General features: G+C 36.8%; 1 protein-coding gene across 1 annotated transcript; it reads left to right on the top strand.

The window, feature by feature from the left end:
- Positions 1–868: 868 nt before the first annotated feature.
- Positions 869–24,233, top strand: LOC132651365 (vomeronasal type-2 receptor 116-like; the record flags this gene model as incomplete). Its single annotated transcript, XM_060376587.1, has 6 exons — positions 869–1,026; positions 6,880–7,171; positions 7,939–8,751; positions 10,757–10,984; positions 15,538–15,661; positions 23,347–24,233. Coding segments are annotated over exons 1-6 (2,502 nt in total), but the record flags the coding sequence as incomplete, so codon positions are not given.
- Positions 24,234–24,437: the final 204 nt, after the last annotated feature.

Genomic DNA, 24,437 nt, shown 5'->3' with positions numbered 1-24,437 from the left:
GACCCAGGTGTCCTGCATAAGGCTGAGTCACCAATATTTACTTTCTTGGTCAAAAGTATAATTGGAATCTCTAGCTCTCCAGCCACCCCACATCCCTCCTCTAACCCACTGATAAGGGATGTCTTCCTCCTCTACTATCTTAATGTACCCTATCAGGTCTCATCAAAATATTCCAGAACCACTTTCCCTGTTGCCTAGTTTATCCACCTTGACTGGTGGAAGTGATCAAAGAGCTAGAAAAGTGATCAAAGAGTGACTGCCCCTGCATCTCTTACTAAGAGAAATCAAATGCTCAAATTTCCTTTCACAACAGCAATCCAAAACATGCAAGCTGTTTTCCTGATGACCTACAGTTTTGCCTCAGACTATGGTGCTCTCCAAAGTCACTGTGGACCATAATGAAATCATACAGGTTGTTGAAGGAAGAAAGAAAGAACCAAACATGTTTTTAACCCACATAGAGGAACCAGGTGCAGAGCTCCAGGGCTATGGGATTACAAGAGTACATGGATGACAGGGAAATACAACAATAAAAAGACAGCAAATTCAGAGCAAGTCTGGCTACAGTGACAGAAATATCTCAGTAATGTCACCCTCAGTTGTCTGGACTTTGCTACAGTGTTTGCACTGACCTCTTATGAGAACCATTGGGTATGCACAGACTGAGAGACTGAAGCAACAGTAGGAAGCAGATAGAGCATACAAAGTCTTCTCTGAAACTGTTGAGGTCTGAGCCTGTTCCAGGACCTAAGCCAATAATCTCCTTGGATCAATCCAGATGCAGAAGACTCTCTCTGTGTAGTGAAGAGCCTAAATGTTCCTTCTTTTGCTTTGTCTCATCCTACTCCAGCAACCTGCATATACAACTATGGGGATCTCATGTTTTCATTACAGGGAACCCAGCAACTACATGGAGGCAGACATAATCCTCGGCACATTTATCCCCATTCACATCCCACTTGATCTAACCCAAAATGTCCAGAACCTTTTTGACAGTGAACCAAGTCCTCTATGGAACACCTTTCAGTGAGTACTTTTTTGAATGTGCTATGTTTGTTCTGTCTACAAGATAGTACATCACCTGCTAAACACATGTAATTCCATTGAGAATTATGAACTAGTTACAGAACAATGTGACAGTTTGACATTTTCCAGCTTCATTGTGCATCTACAGACGTTTCCACTTCTCTTTGTTATGTTTCCAGTAAGAAAGAAATCAGGAAGAGAAACCACCAACTTTTGTGTCTGCTCCATGGTGTGATTCCATGGACAAACATTTTTTTAACATATTGATGCTAATATGTCAAGATAAGTTTCCATTCTTCTCTTGTCTATTTGGCCATCTAACTGTGTTATGTTTTAATATCTGTTTATTTCAAAAATTGGAGAGTTTCTGCTAAAGTGAACTTGAATATCCCTATGTCCTCGGTACAAAACTTAGAATCTCCAGTTTCATGTGTTCTGGTTTTAGTATATTTAAAGGATCTCAGGGTTTAGACACTGGTCATACTTAGAAATTATTTATTTTTCATTGATATTGTAATGTAGTGTTCTGAAATTCATGACATTCATGCCCATATTCTGTCCTCTGCTTAGTTAGCTGTGCTGGAAACCCAGTGTTCTGTGATATGATTAGAGGTTTTATGATTTTCATTTCCAACTTTTCTATCTGTCTTTCTCCTCCCCACAATCTCAATTTTGTCTTATGATTTGTCTTTTAGGGTACTCAGTCTTTCCTGTGTATTGCTGTTTATTCTATCCCTCATCCAAGTTCTCATAGAGAATATTTATTCTTGTCTCAATGCCCAGTTGAATCCATTTCTTGGTTCTGTCTTCTTTTCTGTTGTTTATCTCTTTACTTTCTGAAGTATTTATCTGCCACTTTATCTCTCTGATAAACTGTGAGTTAGGTTGTTGATTATTTATGATATTGTGGAGGAGTCAGTAGGCTTTTTCATATTCCTGTTTTTTGTTGATGCTATAATTGGTACATGTGTTCATTTGAACATCAGTTTTGGGATTAGGATGGTCCTTTGATGAAAAGTATCTTTTTGAAACCTCAATACATATTTCCACTCTGAGCAGGAAGCAAACATACTAGCGTAAGATCCTGGTAGTTGTATTGTTGTGGAGTACTTGAATAGAAAAAAAAAATCAGGATTCCTAATTTATGTTGGAAGTAAAGAACTCATAAGAATGTTTTCACAAGATAGAGAAATCATTGTTCAGGAGCCCACTGCAGCTAGAAAGAGAAGGAATGCCAACATAGGAGGAAGGAAAGTGCCCATCTTCAGATATAGACAATAGATAGAAAGACTGCATTATTAGTTGACAAAAGTCTTGATCTAGATTCTATTTGACCAAAAGCAGTGAACAAATGTCTGTAAACAATTAGAGTAGACTGAAACTTTACAGATAAGCTTGGGCAACAAAAAGGATGATTCTGGACTAAAAAATGAGCAGCCTTTCCTGTCTCTGAATGTGTAATTGCAGGTAAGATTTCAGCACAATGAGAAGCATTGAAGTATACCTTCAGCAGGAATGAAAGGACATTAAAAAGTCTGATTCTGTAACTTTGAGAAGACTAGCCAGGGCTTTCACCTGGTGGTTTTCATAGCATATCAGAACTCCACTGATTCATATTTGAAAACTCAAAGTTTAAACTCTTTAAGTGTCATTTTCACATACTTTCAACCACTCAGATTTTTATACCTTGCATTTACATGCCTTAAATCCATTTCTTAGACATTCAAAATTTACATCAACTTTAAAGTGTTTGTTTCCAACATCCAGGCATGGCATTTAACCAGAGACAGATTTGTTTGAAGACTGAGAGAAATGATTGACAAGCAAGTTCTTTTAAAGGAAAGAACCATAAAATGTGAACTGTTAGGTATTAGTAGCTTCAGTTTGAATTTCATTTAAATCTAATTTTGTGAGATTAGATTTTTCAGTGTGAAGCCAGCAAGATAATATCTTCTTCAAAGAGGAATCTTGTATCTGTAGAAAAGAACAAGGCCTGAATTTCATGTATGATATGGACTGACCATGCAGCTGCAGCATTGTTCAGAGGAGCTGTCTAAAGTTTCATAACTTCTGTTAAACTTTTATAGTGACTACCTGCTATGAAAATGAGAAGAGATCTGAGATGGGTAGATTTGAGCAGGAAGTATAATCCAAATGGCCTCTATACCAGTCAAAAAGACAGAGATTTAATAGATACCTGGGCACCCAGTCTGGGATCCTCCATGCATTTTCAAGACTATATAGTGAGCAGAGGTCAACAGTCTTTGGATGCCACACAAAACAAAATTGTCTTCAGCTGCCACACAAGGCATCATGAGCCTTCAAATATCAGACTTGTGCAGCCTGAGAGATTTTTTATGGAGCAGGAACTTGGGAAAAATAACCATCCTTGGCCAGGCAGAGTAGAGCATTTAATTCAACAATGTCTATAGGTTGGGCAGGGATTTATTGTTGGGTGAAGCATGTGGCAATTCATGGTTCAGTTGACCTTACCACAGTTGAAATATGATAAAAGTAAAGGCCATTTCTGCCTATCCTATTTTTGGATAGGCATGACAACTGACTCCAGATATCTGTTAGAAAATTCCTTTTTTATTAAATTCCTTAGATCTATACTCAGCAAAACTCTCTGAGGGCTTTGGGGTAGAGCATCTAATTTATTACCATATTTTTCACTTGAATATTTTCATTAATTAATTCAATTTACATATTTGTCATAGGCCCCACCAAATCCTCCCAATCCTACTCTGTCTCCCACATCCTCCTCCACTATTCTGCCCACTACCTACACACCCCAGCCCCTGTAGCCTTATGATGACTGAGTTTTTGTTCCTCCCCTGTGGTCTGTTAGGGCAGTTCCATCCAGGAAAAGTGAACAAAAACAGAAAACATAGTCCATGTCCACTCCACTAACTAGTGGGACCACATGAAGCCTAATCAGCACATCAGCTACTTATATATACAGGACCTAGATTGAGGCCATGCATTATCCTTGGTGGGTGCTTCAGAATCTGTAGGTCCCTCTGGGCCCTTGTTGATTGGCCTTAATAATCTTCTTTTGGAGTTCCTGCCCCACAAATATAAATGAACAAGTATACAGATATAACCAATTGAATAGATTTTAGTCTTTATTATTGCTTTTATGTGATTGGAAAAAACATAAGCCCTCAGCTCAAAGGGTAAAAAAGAGAATATTTCTTGAATACATTTGAGAGTCTGTGAATATAATTTAGGTTATCCCAGATTTCATGATACAATGTGGAAACAGCTCCATGCATTTTTCATAGTAACAGAATAAATAATGAAAACTATAAATCCAATACATCACTGGAAACCTCAGAGAGGACGTTGACAGCAAAATGGGGCAAGGTATCATACAGGCCCAAGATGGCCATGTGATGTCATTCTTGTCTTTTAGATTGGCAAAACCCAGTAGTATGCTGGGTTACTACATTCTAAAATGATTTTATACATCAGATATAGGATATCATCTTAACTGCCGAGATGTCAAGAAATGTCTACTCAGGGTGCTACAGGTAGCCTGGGCTATGGTAATGAGCCTCTCAAACTACACCCGTGCAATATCTCCACAACAATGAAGTTTTTATAGCCAGTCTTTGCAAACACAGCTCTTTTCAGGACTTTTCATTGATACATGTATACATTATACAGTTCAATATTTAGTGTGGGAAAATTCTTAGGGAAGAGTAATTCTCTTTCAGTTGTTGCTAGTTGCCTGCTTTTGCCGAATAGATTGTCTCTTAACCTAACATCTAGCCACAAATCTCAGATTAATGTAGTACAACCAAATGGAATATCTTCCTGGTGATGGCAGGTCAGAAGGCAGAATTGTTAATTCAGTAGAACCCAGTGGACTTCAGGCTCATGATTTCTGTTAAGCTCCCTCTATTAGGGTCACCCAGACTCTTATCGATCAAAGGTTTTGAAACAAGCTCTGATGACCCATCCCCAAGCACTGAAGGCTGTGTGTGACACAGTTCAACCAACCTACCTGCAACAAAGTTCCACTTTTCTCCCATTGTGAGCACTTTTTGTACTGTCTTAATGTACTTGGAGTTTTCCTTTCTTTTCTATGCTTCTTTAACTTACTCCCGCCCACCTTACCCAGGAAACTCTGCTCATTCATTTAATCTGCAAGCTTAGAGTAATACCTTTCCTTTATTATTTTTCACTACTTTTTGAATTTTTTATAAATATTTATTAATTTTTACATTATGTTTACAAGTGTTTTGCCTACATGTTTGTGTGCGTGCCACTTGTGTGCATGTTACCTTTAGAGGCCAGTAGAGAACATGGATGCCCTAGAACTGGTGATACATATTATTGGAACCTAAAAGTGGCTACTATGACATGAATCAGTGTCCTCTTCAAGAGTATTGAGTAGTCATAATAACTCAGTCATTTCTCATGCCCCAAGAACACTTTTTTACACAAGTTAAATTATTTTTATTTCATGTATTTGAGTGTTTAATTTCTTGTATATGTGCATGGTGCCTAAAGATGCCAGAAGAGATCTTATAATCTGGAGCTACACATGGTTCCAAGGCCATCCTGTGGGCACTGAGAATTAATGCTAGCTTTTATTCAAAGGGACAGTGTGCCTCGATGTCTGGACATCTGTCTATGCCCGAAAGAGTCACTTTAAAACTACAAGTACAGATAAACAAACTTCTTTTTTTTAATACTGGTTTACAGTTAATTTATTCATCATTTAATGATTCCATTGAAAAAAAAATAAGTGAGGATATACCCTGTATGTCTTTCTGCTTCTGGGATACCTCACTCAGCATGATCTTTTCCATTAAAAGTATTTTTATGATCACATCACAATGAATTATAAATATATGAGGTAATAAATGTGATAAATACATTAATTTTATTATTTTCCATGAAGTGTGTTAAAACATACTGAACAACACCCTTAAATATATGTTATTAGTTTTATTAATGGAATTTTTTTTTCAATGCAGTTTATTCAGGAACCTTGAACAATCATTGGACCCTGGGGAAAGCCAGCCCACAGCTTAAATAGCCTCTGGGTAGCCAACCCAGGCGTGCCACGTGGGCAATGCAGATAGGTCCACATACATGGAAGCAAGCCAGATCCTCAGCCTTAGCCAAATGTGGAATTGTTCGTGACAGAGAGCACTCACCATCGGGAAGGTGGAAGGCAGAAACCAGCTCCATCTTTAAGGCATAGCATTCCGCAGCTCTCTACAGTTCCCCCTTTTTGTTTTAGACGCATCAGGCAAGAGTAGAGGTCTGATCTCTGATATTAGAAATAAATTGGGACTTTGTACCAATGTTCATTTAGGTGTCATCCACCCAAAGAGCATCAGACCCGTCCGATACCTTCTGGACATCTGTCTATACCCCAAAGAGTCACTTTAAAACTACAAGTACAGATAAACAAACTTCTTACAATGTTTACGTGAGTTTGAAGTTGAATCATTACAAAATAAAAGGACATTGAGCTCTTATTCACACTCCTGGTGGACACCATAGTTACTCTTCCATATCCCAATGATATATCCCAATGATTCCATGAACAGAAACATCATAAGCACCATTTAATCAGCATTTATAAGACACAGACAAGTGACACTTTATCCACACAATGCACAGCAACAAAATAATTACTAGATACAGTTTAATTTCTGAGAGTTTAGGAACCATTCCATGATGTTCCTGAGTTGTCAGGGTCTTATTCACAACAGCTTTACATGTCACAGGCAAAGTCGAGGCCTAAGACCTCTATGTTCCTGAATTTGATAAAGACTCCCTGTGATAAATGAACTGACTATACTTTTTGTTCTACCTCTCCGTTTTTAGCTGGAGATGGAAAAACTATCAAATTTTGCTGACCTTATACTTTGCCATTGAGGAGATCAATAAGGACTCACAACTGCTTTCCAATATGACCTTGGGTTTCCATGTCTACAATGCCTTTAATTCTAACAAAAGAACCTTGGAGGGTCCTCTGATGTCATTGTCTGGAAGGAGTGATTATATCCCTAACTACAAATGCAAAACACAACATAAAGCTCTAGGAATCATTTCAGGCACCAGGCCGGGATTTTCTGCTGCTATTGGAACACTTTTGGAGCTCTACAAAGTCCCACAAGTAAGTCAGAAAAGTATTTGAATGCACAATCACATAGGAAAATATTAACAAAAGAAAAACAAAAAGAAAAAGTAGTTTATGTTTACTGTATGCATATTTCAAATAGCAGTGAATGAATTACCTTGATATTTCAATGATTAACATTAGAAAGAGTTTGGTGAAAAGCATGAGCAGCACATTCTGAGACTTTTGAAGCGGATCACTTAGTAGTTAGTATTCATGATTCTATCTCCAAATGCTGGCAAGGTGCACTGTGGATACTCAGGCTTTATTTGCTCATGAGTCAAAGTGTAAAACACAGATACCTCATAATCTAGCATATAAATGTTTCACAATTCATAGAGTGCTCAATATCTGACATAAGAAAATTGAAATTACAGGACATGTAATTAACTTTGGAATAATCCTCAAGACCATCACCAATGAAAATATTCCAAGGAATTTTCGTGAACTCATTCAGGATAGTAGATCTCAGAAGAGTAGTTGTAGAGAATACCTACTTAGATATATTCCCACTACTGACTTGCCAGTCTATACTGAAGCAAAGCATCTATCATTACTACAAGGCAGTCCTACAAACAGAGAAACCACTGGGTGAGTGTAAGTGTCAGGAATAATCAAGATTACAAAATTCACAGAGTAACTCTGATTGTTATCACTCAGTTTAACTATTCATATGTCTACAGTGAACCCATTTCCTTTCATAGGATGATGATCCCAAATACCTAGAAAATCAGAATAGCTTTTTTTATTCTTTGCTTCTTCAGGTCATATACGGGCCTTTTGATACTGAGCTTAGTGACAAAGAAACATTCCCATCCCTTTATCAGATGTCTCCAAAAGACAGAGGTCTAACCCAGGGGGTTATCTCTTTATTGAAGTACTTTGGCTGGAATTGGGTGGGGCTTTTTGTGGTTGATGATCTGAAAGGAAAGGAGTTCCTCTCTCACCTGAAAGCACAAATGGCATCAGAAGATATCTGTGTGGCTTTTACGCAAACATTCCCTGGCTACTGGAAGCTAGGGTTAAAATATGCTGTTGGTTTGGTGGACTTGAACCAACATACACAAGTAAATATACAGATATTCTATGGTGATATAGATGACTTGCTGTTATTCTGTAATGATAATCAAGTTGTTTTAGCCAGAGGGAAGGTGTGGATCATGGCAAAGCAACACTTAATATATTTACAGTCTGCAGCAGAGGAAGATTCTGTGATAAAATTTTTCAGAGGAAGCATCTCATTTTCAAAGACAAGAACTATCCCTGGCTTCAAGTGCTTTCTTGAGAATCTTACACCTTCCCAGTACCCAGGAGATTTTTACTACTCTAAATTCTGGATTGACAATTTTTTGTGTTCACCTCCTGCTTTGCCATGTAAATATCCAAAACCCTGCCCAGCAAATATTTCCCTTAGGATTAAGCACGAAAAAATTGATATGATGACCATTTCTGAGCCCAGCTATTCCATATGGAATTCAGTGTATGCAGTTGCCCAAGCCCTCCATAAAATGCTATTGAGCAAAACTGAAATGAGATCTAAAGAAGACAGAAACACGGACTGGATTCTACCATGGCAGGTAACCCTCACTCATAAACAGGGGAAGCACTGGGATCTTACATTATTAGTAATTTACTGTGGTCAAGCCAATAAAACATTTTCATCTTATAATTAAAAGTATAAGTTAAAATGGAAACGGTCCAATTGCACTGTATGTGTATATGTCTGTGATTATCTTACATGATTTTGGGACTGAAAGCACTGATTTAAAGACAGTAAATTTGAATGTCATTTAACAAATCTTTTCCTAGTGTGAGATGAAATTCTGTAAGATATAGATGTAATCAGTGTAAAAACAAAGTATGTTCAATAATCAAAATTTATATGCTTTCATGGAATGTGAGTGCCATAAGATACAGACATAGTGATCATATATCCAAAGCTGCAATTTCACTTAAAATGCAATTTATTTTCATAACACAAGACCATAGAAAGAACTTTTTGTGTAAAATAAAACACCTATACTAAAGTCATAAGTACTGAAAAGAAATTGCTTTTACAAATTATCCTTAATTGTGTAAAATGAAGGTAAAACCGAACTGTGCTTCCATTCTTAAATGTTCAAGCACAAACAGTGTTAATAAGCTGAGGCCATATCTCCATGTTTTAGTATAAATGGATGTTTTGGGGTTTTAAACCAAGATAAAACCAAGACTCATTCACACATAGGAGCCTCGATGATCACCTTCAAATAGCTTATCATCAAGAAGATTATTGAACATGTCAATTGAATTTTATTTTATCAAAGATAGATAAATAAAAAAATAATTATGAATGCATAGTGTACTATGTAATCTTGAGTATCATGGAAAACAATATTTGACAGACAGTGACACAGTTTGTGAACCTGGCTTTCCAGAGTTGTAATATTAGGTAAGTTAGTATATCCCTTGTATAGATAACAGAATACCTAAGCCACAGTTCTTTATAACACAAGTTGTTATTAGGTAACACAACAATGAATATCTTAAGTTGAAGTATTAACCCATTGTATTTGCTAGATATATAATTAAATCATGGTAGATGGATGACTTAGCAATTATAATCACATGCTGCTCATACGGGGTACCCGATTTTGGTTGTCAGCACAGATACAGTGACTCACAACTGTCTTTAACTGTAACTCCAAAAACTCTGACACACACTTTTTCTCTCTGCAGGCATCAGGCATGCACTTTGTGTACACATATACATACTTGTGGGCAGTGAACAAAAATAAAAATAACACATATCTAGGGGCCTGAGGTGGCTCAGTGTTTAGAAGTACTTCTTGCTCTTGAAAATACCCATTTTCTTCTTGTTATCTGGATAAAAGCTTACAACTGTCTGTAACTCCACTTCCTTCTTTTTGGCCTTCAGAGGCACCAGATATATTTGTAGTGCATATTACCCCACATAGTGTTCATATCAAAGCTGAAAGTCAAATGTTTTGACCCAAAGAGGAATGAAGGCAGGCAGCGTGTCCTTTTTCCATTTCCTGAGTTATAACTGACATACATTTTGTGTTATTTAATATACATTTTAAATGTATCTGGGGCTCTGTATAAACTCCTACTAATACAATCTCATTAATGAAATCTGTATGTACATGTATATCTGTTTACCTAATTGAAACACACTCATATTCTTTGTTTGACACTAAAAATGGACATATCTTAATACATATGAACCCCCTGAAATAATGTTGTTTACATTTTACCCAAAATTTTCACTACAAAATTTTACATTTTCTAATTATAAATATTTTGCTGGTGCTGGGGAAAGACACAGGGCCTTGTTCCCTCAAAGAACATGATCCACATTTTCCATATCTTAGACATTTCTACTTGTGTTCAGTAATTTTTGCCTTACTTTCATGGGAAGAACTGTTCATCTCACTAAAACAAGTGGAGTGGACATTTAAATAAACTAAGCCTTTTCAAAAACAAAGCCATGTTAGAGAGAGAGAGAGAGAATGGATTTCTCTTAAAGATCATCAACCAGTAATTTGTATGGGCCACTCATCAAATGATGTCTCTCTTCAGTTGCATCCGTTTCTGAGGAAAATTAAAGTGACAAATGCTGCTGGAGATGAAATAAGCTTTGATGAAAACAAGAATATTATGGAAATGTATGATATACAAAATTTTGTTGAACATACTAAGCATAAGTCATTATTAGTTAAAGTGGGAAAGTTTCTTTTCAAGAGTCCAGAAGATCAAGGCTTTTTCATCAATGAAGTTCTGATTAAATGGCCAAGCAACTTCAATCAGGTCTGGAATTTTTCAATATTTAATATGTAGAAAATATTTGTAAAGAGTTATTAAAATTATGTGATGTTTCTTTGAAATTTTAAAAATATTTTTTTAATTTCAGTTTACTTTCTTTATATCCCAAGGATGGTCCCTCCATCCTCACCTCCCACCTTCCCTTTTCCCCCTCTCTTCTGCTTTCTTTCTCCCTTTGCCCCAGAAAAGGGGATCTCCCCTCCCACCATATCAACTCTCTCCAGCACATCATGTCACATCTGGACTGAGCATATCATCATCCACTGAGGCCCAGCAAGGCAGCCCTGCCAGGGGAAATTGCTCCAATACTAGGCAGTAGAGCCTATGTTAGAAACAGGCCCCAATCCCAACTAACTTGCCAGGTGACCCACATGAAAAGCAAACTATTCATTGTCCACATATGTGAAGAGGGCCTAGGTCCAGACCGTGCATGCTGCTTAGTTGATGACTCAGTCTCTGCAAGCTCCCATGGGTCTGAGTTAGCTGTCCCTGTTAGCGTTCTTGAAGAGATCCTGTCTCCTTCAGGTCCTTCCTACACTTCCACAAAACTCCTGGAGCTGTGCCCCATGCTTGGCCACAAGTCCCAGCATCTCCACCCAGCTGCTTGGTGGAGCCTCCAAGACAACTGTTCTGTAAGGCTCTCTACTGTGTGGTGCGTTAAAGGTTGAGCCAATTACTGGTTGTACTTTCCCTCAATCTTTGTTCCCTCTCCATTGCCGAACTTCTTGTAGGCAGGGTAATTTTGGATCAATTTTTTTGATGTGTGTTTTCCCTTCACTTCACTAATCCTGCCTGGGTAGGAGGTGGTCACTTAAGGCTTCATGTTTCCCTCCCTGTTAGGGATCCCAGCTAGAGACCCACTCATCCTCCTTGGAGCCTACCCTACCACTGGACTCCATCTTGAGAAAGAGATGACTCCATTTTAGTTCCCTCTTTTTCCCAGCCCTAGAACCTCCCACTGCAATTGTCCACACATCTGATCCCCATCTTTGTTTCGCTCCCAATTCCATCTCCTGTCCAGTTTCCCCTTCATCCAGTTCTGATGTCTAATCTATTTCCTCTTCTGAGTATCATTCTGGCATCCTCACTTGGGTCCTCCTTACTTAGCTTCTTTGGGTCTGTGGATTGTAGTAAGGTTATCCTGTACTATAGGTCTAATATCTGCTTATAAGTGGGTGTATGCCATGTATGTATTTCTCTTCTGGTTTACCTCACTAGGGATGATATTTTTTCTTTCTATCCATTTGCTTGTAAATTTCTTGATTTCCTTATTTTTAACATCTGAGTACTGTTCCATTTTGTAAATGTAACACAATTTCTTTACCCATTTTTTGGTTGAGGGACATCCAATTTTTTTTCCAGTTTCTGTTTTTTAAAAATATAGTCACTATGAATATAGCTGAGCAAATGTCCATGTTGTATGGTAGAGCATCTTTTGGGTATATGCCCAAGAGTAGTATAGTATATCAGGGTCTTGAGGTAGAACTATTCCCAGTTTTTTGAGAAAGTGCCAGCTTGATTTCTAGAGATGATGTACAAGTTTCTACTTCCGTCAGCATGGAGGAGTGTTCCCTTTTCTTCACATCCTTGCCAGCATGTGTTGTCATGTGAGTTTTTATCTTAGTCATCCTTACTGGAGGAAAATGGAATCTTAAAGTCGTTTTGATTTGCATTTCTCTGATGGCTAAAGCCATTGGGAATTTTTTGGGTGCTTCTCAGACATTTGAGATTCCTGTTGTGAATTTTCAGTTTACTTCTGTACCCCATGTCTTAATTGGATCATTTGATTTGTTGATGTTTGATTTCTTAAGTTCTTTGTGTATTTTGGATATTAGCCCTCTCTGTGATGTAGGGTTGATGAAGATCTTTTCCCAGTTTGCAGGTTGTCAGACTGTTCTATTGACGTGCCCTTTGATTTATAGAAGCTTTTCAGTTTCATTAGCTCCCATTTATTAATTGTTGATCTTAGAGCCTGTGATATTGTGGTTCTTTTGTCTGCTATTCTAATGAGTTCCAGGCTTTCCCCCACATTGTCTTCTAATAGATTTTTGAGTCTGGCTTTACGTCAAGTTTTTTGAGCTACTTGGACTTGAGTTTGTGTAGGGAGATACATATGGGTCTATTTGCATTTTCTGCATGCAGACATCCAGTTAGAAGTTCAATTTGGTTCTATTGACCAAAATGTTTCTGTGCCAATATCATGCAATTTTTATTACTATTTCTCTGTAGTATAGGTAGAACTCATGGATGTTGACACTACCTGAAGTTCTTTTATTGTACATAACTGTCTTGGCTATCCTTTGTGTTTTATATTTTCATATGAATTTAATGGTTGCTCTTTCCAAGTATCCAAACAATCGTGTTGGAAATTAATGGGAATTGTATTGAATATAGTGATGGCTTTTGGCAGGTTGGTCATTTTTTGTATGTTAATCTTACTGATTCAGGATCATGGGAGAACTGTCAGTCTTCTAAAATCTGCAGTTTCTTTTCTCAAAGACTTGAAGTTCTGGTCATACAGGCCTTTCAGTTGCTTGGTTGGAGTATTTTTAGCTATTGTGAAGTGTGTTGCTTCCCTGATTTCTCTCTCAGCCCTATTGTCACTTGCATATGGGAGGGCTACTGATGTTTTTTTTTGAGTTAATTTGGTATACAGACAATTCTATGACAGTGTCTAGTACCTGTAGGAATTCTCTGATAAAATCTTGGGGGTCACTTATATCAAATAATCTACAAACAGTGATACATTGACTTCTTCTCTTTCAATCTGTAGCCTTTTAATCTCCTTTCTATTGCTCTAGGTAGAAAATCAAGTACTATATTGATGGGTTATGGTGTAATAGGCAGCCTTGTTTTGTCCCAGATTTTAGTGGAAATGCTTGAAGTTTTTGTCCATTTAACTTGATGTTAGCTATTGCCTTGCTGTATGTTGCCCTTATTTTGTTTAGGTATGTGCCTTATTTCCCTGATTGTGTGATGTCTCTTTGAAATTTTAAAATAATTGTTATATGCTGTTCTTAGTTGTATTGTGATTGTGAGCTTGTGTGTGAGTGCTCATGATGTGAGCACATGTACCTGTTAAGGCAATAATCAACACTGGTTATCTTACTCAGTTGCTCTGCCTTTTATTTTCAAAATGGACATAGCTCTGAAACCTTCATGATTTTGATGTATTCAATCGACACCATTTCCTTGACTTTCTCACTGTCTTCAGGATCACAAAATTTGTATTATAGGAATATTTTCTACACCCAACTTTTTTTTCCATCCCTTCAGCATGATCAAATTCAGGTTCTCATGCTCATGTGACAAGCATGCTAAACACTAAATCATCTCTTCAGTAGTATTTTATTACTTTAATTCAGAAATAAAATTCTATATTTCAAAATTATGTATATATACACATAAAAATACATAAAAAGAAACTACTTCCTCTAGCTAAAATTAAATAAATTAAATTTCAATGTGTGTTCATTCATGCTGCAGTGAATATATGAATTTTCATGGTTATATTGGTGTGTGTTTGTGTTTATATGTGTACACACACATGCATACAAACATATGTATAAATTCACATATTTTTATTATGCATGCATGCTCATGCTCAAGCATCCTTCCATTCATACAACTCATATTCAAGCATACCAATAGATTTACAAGGTTGTGAACTAGCATGAACAGGAAACAAATTTTGGATTTTGATACAAGACATTTCTGTAACCAATGTATATGTGCTGCCAGATATGTGTATCAGGAACTGAACTCATATTTCTCTGCAAGAGCAGTATGCACCCTTAACTCCTGAGATAGTTATCCAGAAGCAAATTACTGTTAATATATACATATTTATGAGACAGTAAATCCAAATCAAGGCATAAACGAGATCTAAGAAAAGATATAAATAGTTCATGTTCTACACAATTTTTAACATATAACAAACTAAGGTTGTGTTAGAAGTTTAGTAGTTAATGTGATTAACTAAGGTGCAACTAATTAAAATCCTATGTGATGAAGTCATTAATGTTTAAGAAGAAAGGCATAGAATTATTCCTAGCATTGGGATTTGAGGGTAAAAGTCACAGTAATAGATCAAAATTCACCAATGGACAAACCATCTTCCATGAGAAAATTGAACTTTCTTTTGCAGCTGAAACACTACAGGACTGGAAATGTAAAGGTAGAAATAGATGAGTCAAGAGTGACTGGGTTTCTCTCTCACAGTCCAAACCTTCCATAACTCATATGATAAATGAGTTCTGGCTTGCTGCATCACAGGAGATAATAAATGGATGTCATACACATTTCAAAAAGGCTAGGAAGAAGTGAGTCACAGTTTAGTCACCATACAGGGATGTTGAGCATTTAGTATTGGGAAGTGTGCTAACTTCAAATCTCCATTCTACACTCCCTTATTAAAATCTCTGAGTTCCTCGTGCATACATAGAATTTACATAGAATATGTACATATAAGTTATTTAGCCTAAAGTATTTTAAATTAATGTACAATATTATGACCAGTTTTTCTGTGTTGCCCTCAGACTCCACAATCTGTATGTGCACAGAGCTGTGGTCCAGGGTTCTGGAAAGTTCCACAAGAAGAAAGACCCGTCTGCTGTTTTTCTTGTGTATTTTGTCCAGAGCGTCAAATTTCCAACCAGACAGGTAGAAAACTAATACCTTTCCTCAAACTGTTTGGGAATGTAGAAGGAGAAAGCTAAGAAGTGACTATGGTGTTGGATTGCTGTGCTTTTCCCTATGTCTCTTTCACTTATCCCTTAATCCATTAGTAATTACTGATGTTGTCACACAATGTATGAATGTTTGAGTGGCAGTTCTCATGCTAATGTGTCATATTCAACCTACTTTAAAACCCTCCCTTTTGGTGCATGTAATGGCCATCTCAACTCTTGCAGTGACCCATGCTATAGGCTCCCCAGTGAATGTGAGAGCTCCAGTTGTCCAAGATAAAATTTTATTTCTGTAACAAAGAAAACCTAATGATTCCTGCCTAAAGTAACTCCATGAAAAATACATATGTGATTGTTTCTTCAATGCACAAGAAATGAAACTGCATTTGCAACAATTATAGTTGTCATTTTCAGTATCAACAATAGTAGAAAAAGCCAGTTTTTGTAAATATAAATATGGCTGCCTGTTTAGGATTATACTCAACTATGTGGTAGCATATACAAGTAGCATCATATTGGAAAAGCAGGTTGTATTTTTGAATATACACACATAAGCAAAAATACAATATTTAATAAAAATAAGAATCCATGAATATGAGAGAGAATAAATATAAGGTGGATCCAGAAGGGCTAGAGAGAAGAACAAGAAGAGATATAGTGAGGTAATTGTGTTATTTTTAAAATGAAAATTTTTATAAAAGGAATAAAAAGTCAGAAGGAATATACATTATAATGATGATAATTACTATTTATTATATTCAAAAAAGACAACTTTTAGAAAAATGGATAACCAACAGTACTTTTATGTTTTATTGACAACAATAAAATGTTGAAAGATTAATTAAATATTCATTATTTTCTAAGATCTAAGGCTATCATAGAATAAATTCTTGGCAGTGTGCTATATGACTTCAATTACTTTGTTGAAGAGATATGGAGAGAGCAGGCAGCCTTGTCTTGTCTGTGATTTCAGTGTGATTGATTTGAGGTTCCCCCCATTTAATTTGATGTTATCTATAAGCTTGCTGTGAATTGCCTCTACTATGTTTAGGTATGTGCCTAAACATATTTAGTATTGAGAAGTGTGCTAACTTCAAATCTCCATTCTACACTCCCTGTAGAGTGTAGAAATACACTCCTGTATTTCTGATCTGTCCAAGCCTTTAAATATGAACTGGTGTTGGATATTGTCAAATGCTTTTTTTGACATGTAAGGAGATGATCAAGTGGTTCTTTTTCTTTCAGTTTGATTATATGGTAGATTACATTGATGGATTTCCATAGACTGAACACCATTACACGCCTGGAATGGAGCCTACTTGGTCATGTTGGATTATATCTTTAATGTGTTCATGGATTTGATTTGCAAGTATTATATTGAGTATTTTTTCATCAATTTTCATAAGGGTAATTGGTCTGAAGTTCTCTTTCTCTGTTCGGTCTTTGTGTGGTTTAGGTATCAAGGTGAATGTGGCCTCATAGAATGAGGTTGGTAATGTTCCTTCTGTTTATATTTTGTGGAACAGTTTGAAGGGTAGTGGTGTTAGCTCTTCTTTGAAAGTTTGGAAGAATTCTTCACTGAAACCAGCTAGCCCTGGGCTTTATTTTATTTTATTTTTTTGGATGGGAATTTTGATGGCTGCTTCTATTTCCTTAGGGAAAATAGGACTATTTATTTACCTGATCTTCATTTCACATTGGTAAATGAAATCTATCATGAAAACTTTCCAATCCAAATAGGTTTTTAAATGTTAAGATGCATAGGCTTTTGAAGTAAGATTTAATGATTCTTTTGATTTCCTTGGTGTCTACCTATGTCCCCCTTTTCATTCTTTATTTTGTTCATTTGGATAGTGTCTTTCTACCTTTTAGTTACTTTGGCTAAGGGTTTGTCTATGTTGTTGATTTTGTCAAAGAACCAGCTCTTGGTTTTGTTGAGTCTTTGAATTATTTTATTTTTAGTATATTGATTTTAGAAATGAGTTTTATTATTTTCAGCTGTATACTCCTCTTGAATTTGTCTACATCTTATTGGGATTTTTTTTCTAGGTCTTTCAGGTGTGTTGTTAGATTGCTTGTATGAGATGTCTCAAATTTCCTTATAAAGGCACTGAGTGCTAAGAAATTTCCTCTTAGCACTACTTGCAATGTGTCCCATAAGTTTGGGTATGTTGTACCTTAATTTCCATTCAATTCTAGGAAACATTAAACTACTTTATTTCTTCCCAGACACCTGTCATTGAATAGAGAGTTGTTCAGGTTCCATGTGCGTATGAGCCCTTTTGCTATTTCCGTCATTACTGAGATCCAGTTTTAGAACATGGTGGTGTAATTGGATTCAATGGATTATTTTAGTCTACTTGAATCCATTGGCTCTTGATTTGTGCCGGAACACATGGTTAACTTTGGAGAAGGTTCCGTGGGGTGCTGAAAAGAATGTATATTCTTTTGTGTCTGGATAAAAAGTTCTGTAGACTCTGTAGACATATCTTATGTCCATTTGGTTCATAACCTCTGTAAGCTTCATTATTTCACTAGCTTCTATTTCAATGATCTGTCACTTGTTGAGAGAGAGTGGGTTGTTAAAGTCTCCCACTATTACTATGTTGGCACTGATGTGTTATTTCGGCTTTAATAATGTTTCTTTTAGGAATTCAGGTGCCCTTGTATTTGGGTATAGTTGTTCAACATATTGAGGTTGTCATGATGGATTTTTCTTTGATGAGGATGAAGAATCCTTCCACATCTCTTTTGATTAATTTTGGTTGGAAGTCTATTTTATAGATATTAGGATGGTACTGCCACTTTCTCCTTGGGTACATTTGATTGGCAAACATTTTTTCAGCACTTTACCACAAGGAATTGTCTTATCTTTGTGACTGAAATGTTGTTTCTTGTATGCAGCTGAATGCTGGATCCTGTTTTTGTAACTATTCTGTTAGCATGTGTCTTTTTAGTGGATTGTTGAGTCCATTGACGTTGATACATATTAGTGACCAATGAATGTTAATTCCTTTTATTTGTGGAGTTGGTTTGGATAGTGTGTTTCTGTGCTCCTTTTCTTTCTTTCTTTCTTTCTTTCTTTCTTTCTTTCTTTCTTTCTTTCTTTCTTTCTTTTTTTTTCTTTTGGTGTGACTTTATATATAGCCTATATTTCTTGGGTTTAGTTGACCTCATTGGGTTGGAGTTTTCCTTCTAGGAGCTTCATTATGTACATAGTACTTCACAGATACTGTTTAACCTTAATTTTGTCATGGAATATCTACATTGACTGTAAGTTTTACAGGGAATAGGAGTCTGGGTTGGTACCTGTAGTCTCTTAATGTCTTCAGGACAACCTCCCACACCCTTTTGGATTTCATACGCTCTGTTGAAAAGTCTGTTGTAATTCTGATTGGTCTGCCTTTATATTATACTTGATCTTTTTTCCTTGCTGCTTTTAATATTTTTTTCTTCATTGTGTAGACTTAGTGTTTTGATTATTATGTGGTACAAGAATTTTCTTATCTAGTCTATTTGGTGTTCTGTAAACCACATGCATGTTTATGGGCATCTCTTCAGATTTGGAAAATTTTCTTTTGTGACATTATTGAAAATATATTCTGAACCTTGGAGCCTGGAATCATTTTTTAGTATATTCCTATCATTCTTAGGTTTCATCATTTCATGCTGTCCTTGAATACTTGGACATTTTGCATCAGGAATTTTCCATTGTTATGTTTGCTTTGAGGGATGTATCAGTTTCCTTAATTGTATCTTCAAAGCATGAAATTCTCTCTTTCACTTCTTGTATTCTGTTGGTGATGCTTATCTCTGCGGTGCTTGATCTCTTCTCTAAGTATTCCATCTCCACAGATTTTTTTGGTTTGTGATTTCTTTATTGATTATAATTCCATTTTCAAGTCTTGAATAACTTTATTAATTTTCTTCACCTGTTTGGTTGTGGTTTTCTCTCTATGATGACCTCTCTTTATTAGGTTTTATTTACCTGTACTTCTTTGAGAGATTTGTTCTTTTCCTCTTTATATGCCTCTGAAAACTGCATAAATAGAAACTAAAGGTCCTGTGTTTGAGTTGCATTAGAATATCCATTATTTTTTTGGGAGGAGGGGTTATGGTGGAGCAATGATGTCATGATTTTGGTTGACTATGTTCTTATGCTGGTCTTTAGCCATCTGATTGTCTATAGCCTTAGCTGTTTCTTCCTGAGACTCGCACCAAAGACTGAATATTCCTGTGTTTTGAGTCTAGAGTAGTGTTCAGGAGATGAGAAATGTGTAGTGGCTCAAGAATGGGTGCTGGCAATTCAGATACCAGTGTCTTGAAGGGCAGTGTGTGGGCACACAAAGAGGTGTGGGCTGGAGAATTGAAGATCATTGGGTGTGCATGCACTGGAGGCCAGGAGTTCTGGGTGCAGGTGCTAGTGTGGTCATGAGCATGGTACAGGAGAAGGTGCCCCAAAGGGCTCTAGGCACAATTGGCATCCTTGGAGTTCCTCTGAAGAAAGCTGGGCTACAGCTTGCAGGCTTGCCCAAAACTGTGTTCCTTGTTCTCAGATTCCTCAGAGCTCTGCCATCTTGGATCCAGGAGCTGTGTGATTCTATTGTTCACTTGGTGCCCACAGGGTGACCAGAAGAACTGTCATTTTGTGGCTAGGATGCTGTCCCAGGAATCCTGGTGCTGCCCTCAGGGTAGTAAGAGGGATCCGAAGTCTGGCTGCTAGAATGCAGAGTTCCTGGATCTGGGGGTCCAAACACACTGGAGTATGTGGAAGGGCATGTTGTCTAAACTTTGCTACTCCTGGAGCCATGAGATGGCCTGGATCATATTGACTCCAATTCTGGGATGTCCTTTCCAGAATGGGAACCACCAAAGTTGATGCTCTGTATCTAGCCACCTGTCCACTTACTGAACTCATAGTCTCTGAACCTCTATCTCTCAGATATGGTGCACAGTGGTCTCCACCATCTTGAATTCTCCTTTTTTAAAAAATCTTTCATCCTTCCTTTCTTTTTTGAGGGGAGGCTTTGTGAAAAATTGAATTTCTTCATGGGTACTTAGTTGAATTATTGTTGAATTCATGTTTAAATCATTATTGCTTCACAAATCTAAAACTTATACACATAAAGTGCACATATATGTGCATTTTAGAGCTTACTGGAATAGGGTATTTTTTTATGTTTCCTTTGAATATTCTAAATTTCTTTGGTTTCTGTAGTAATGTTTTTCTGTTGTTTCTGATTTTGTTAATTTGAGTCCTCTGTTTCTTCCTTTGATTTACTTGAGACAAGTATCTGTTAATTTTGTTTGTCTTCAGAAAGAGCTAGCTCTTCCTTTGTTTATTCTATGTATTGTTTTCTGTTTCTATTTCATTGATTTTTATTACAGTCTTTTTATTTCTTTTTAAATATATTCTTTATTTTGTCTATGTAATATTGCAGCATCTGTTCACACCTCTCCTCCCAGTCTCTCCTAACCTCACCTCCCAAGCCATGTGTCACTCCTCCATTTCTTTATCAGAAAAAAAAGAAAGCCTCCAATGGATAGCAACCAGCCTTTTCATATAAAGTTGCAAAAAGATTATGTACAATTTCTGCTATTGAGGTTACACACGGCAGTATGATTGTGGGAAAATGATCCAATGGTAGGCAAAAGAAACAGAGACTGCCTTCATCTTGGTAATAGGTGGCCCCCATGAAGACCAAGTAGAATGACTGTTACATATGTGCAGAGAGCCCAGATCTGTCTCATGCATGTTCTCTTGTTGGCAGTTCATTACTGTGAGATTGTATCAGGAGCCTTTCTGTGGGGCCATCCTCAGCAGGGAAATGAGAGTTGGAGAGTCTTTGCATACAGGTTGCTCCACAGAGCAGATGAGGGGACTGTGAGGGAAGGGAGTGAGTTAGGTACAGTGGTTAGGGGAATCTTGCTGCCGTCTTCTAAAATTCAGGATTTTCTGTGGCTCTAACTTACTATCAACAAGGCACGTGTTTATTCAAGTTTCACAGTACAAACAGACACTAATGATTATATAAGTGGTACAGAGTGGCTGTTTAGTTTATTCATCACATACTTAAAAAGTACAAACAAAAAAGATTTAATTATTATTATTATTAGCTGTATAACTTTAATTTAAGGAATCTAAATAATGTCTCCTTCAAGAAAACACATTTAATATATGACAGTCTGCTTTTAGGCTGGTAGTTTTTGCAGTATGACCACAGTCCTGATAAACAGATAATACCTAATCTGGTCTTTCTATGAATAGCAAATACTAATAAATAACTCCCTTTATTATATATATCATCATCTATGCTATGAAGTAGGAAATTTTTATTTTAGTCAGTCTATCATATTTATTGTGTTTTATTCCATCAGGAGTGTATCTTCTATGTCCTCCTGTCTTTAAACTACATTTTCAGGAAGCTCTAAGCCTATAATAAAAGAATGTCTTAAATCTGTAACAGAATATCCTGTCCTGCCAAGGTTTTATATTTTCTCTGTTTACCCTGAACCAATATACTGTTTACAGGCAGATACCCCAAAAACATTCCTGTAATAATGGCCTCATCTTTCTATCTGCTTATCTGTGCTTAATGATCTCCAGGGCATAAAGAAGATTTCCAAATAATGGATAAGTAAAATCAAGTATAGGATTATCATAAAAAGACTCAAAACTATTTTTGGTAGAAACAAACAAACAAACAGAAATTGAATCATGCAGAAAGCCCCTAGTAATGCAACACACAGAAAACAAACAAACAAAAAAAAGAGTTAGAGACAGAAGAATATGGATTGGACATTCAGCTCAGCTTTGCTGGAATTTTGTCAATTAGCTGTGCTGGCTTCATGAGTCTCACCATTCCAGTGAATATGGTTCTGAATTTCCTCATTTCTGATTTAATGATTGATACGTATAGACTTACTGTATGTCATGTAGGGCATTGTTTTAGTCTTCAAAACATGGGTAGAAGAACAAGAATGAAAATTAGAACAATTCCCAGTATTAATCTGGAACTTAATAATGAAAGACAATGGAACCTGTCCTGAGTCAAAGGATGTCAAAACTATAGATATTTATGGGCAACTTCCAAAGCAGTTGATCTGACCCTATAGCTGCAATTGTTGATGCAACTGTTGTGTATTTACTACCAAATCAGAGTTGTTCCATAGGTCATGGAGGTGGTATCTAACTTATTCCATGTTCCCTGAGAAAAATTATATAGAAGCAGGATAAAAAATATCCACTGAAACTGTGAGAAACAAGAAAAATGAGAAGAGCCCATGATGGTGATGGTGGAAACAAGGAAGTGTATTTCTGTTCAAAATATAATAATATATATATATATATATATATGTACTTAGTAACTCAATGTATTAAAAAAAGCATTTGAAGGATTACTTAACAATTTTACTTCATCTGAATATGAGTAATAAAGATAACAATGCCCTAGAGAAACAGTGATAAATTGTTAAGCAGAAAGATTATTATTAAGTAAATAAGATAAAAAGTAGAAATGGAAATTATACAGTTCATGACCTTGGCAGTATCAGGAAGCAGAATATGCAAGGCTTCATTGGAAAGCACTCTCATGAATTAAATGTGCAATGACTAAATAATTGCATTAGCTGAAATATTGATTCACTTCTTCCCAACAGATCAGCAGGAGTGCTTATTTTGCCCAATTCAACAGTACCCAAATTCTGAGAGAATCCAGTGCCTGCCCAAGATAGTGACCTTCCTGTCCTTTGAGGATCCTCTGGGCATGGCTCTGGCCTGCACAGCTCTGTTCTGCTCTGTTAGCACAACTGCAGTTTTGGGGATCTTTCTCAAACACCGAGAATCACCCATTGTTAAGGCCAATAACAGAACTCTCAGCTACATTCTGCTCATCTCCATCCTCCTCTGCTTCCTCTGCTCCTTTTTCTTCATTGGCCGCCCAAACACAGCCTCTTGCATACTGCAACAAATGACATTTGCACTTGTGTTCACTTTGGCTCTTTCCACTGTTTTGGCAAAAACTCTAACTGTAATTCTGGCCTTTAGAGTCATGAAACCTGGGAGAACAATGAGAAGGTTGTTTGTATCAGGTGTCTATAACGCGGTTCTCCCCATTTGTGTCCTGATCCAACTTATTCTTTCTGGAGTCTGGCTGGGAACTTCCCCTCCCTATATTGACACAGATGTACATTCTGAACATTATCATGTCATCATTTTATGCAACAAGGGCTCAGTTACTGCTTTCTACTGTGTGTTGGCTTACTTGGGAACCCTAGCTCTAGGGAGCTTCACTATGGCATTTCTGGTGAGAAACCTGCCTGACACATTCAATGAGGCCAAGTTCCTGACATTCAGCATGCTGGTGTTTTGCAGTGTCTGGGTCACCTTCATCCCTGTCTACCAGAGCACCAAGGGCAAAGCCATGGTAGCTGTGGAGGTTTTCTCTATCTTGGCCTCTAGTGCAGGGCTGCTGGGGTGCATCTTTTTGCCAAAGTGCTACATTATTCTCTTAAGACCTGAAAAAAACTCTTTGAGATATATTAAAAACAAAAATAGTGAATAAGCTGTTAGATCCTTTGAATTTGATGTTGGCTGTGGTCATACGGTTGTGTGCTTGGTTGCTTTTTGTTTTACTGTAGTGGGGTTATTTATTTTCTGTGTTTTCTTGAATGTAGCTAACTTTCTTGGATTGTATTTTCCCTTCCAGTGTCTTCTGTAATGCTGGATTTGTTTGTAGGTATTGTTAAAA

Source organism: Meriones unguiculatus, assembly GCF_030254825.1.
Source record: "Meriones unguiculatus strain TT.TT164.6M chromosome 13 unlocalized genomic scaffold, Bangor_MerUng_6.1 Chr13_unordered_Scaffold_51, whole genome shotgun sequence".
Taxonomy (NCBI): Eukaryota; Metazoa; Chordata; class Mammalia; order Rodentia; family Muridae; genus Meriones; species Meriones unguiculatus.
Note: the sequence above shows the minus strand (reverse complement) of the source record. Positions and strands in the feature narration are given on the sequence as shown.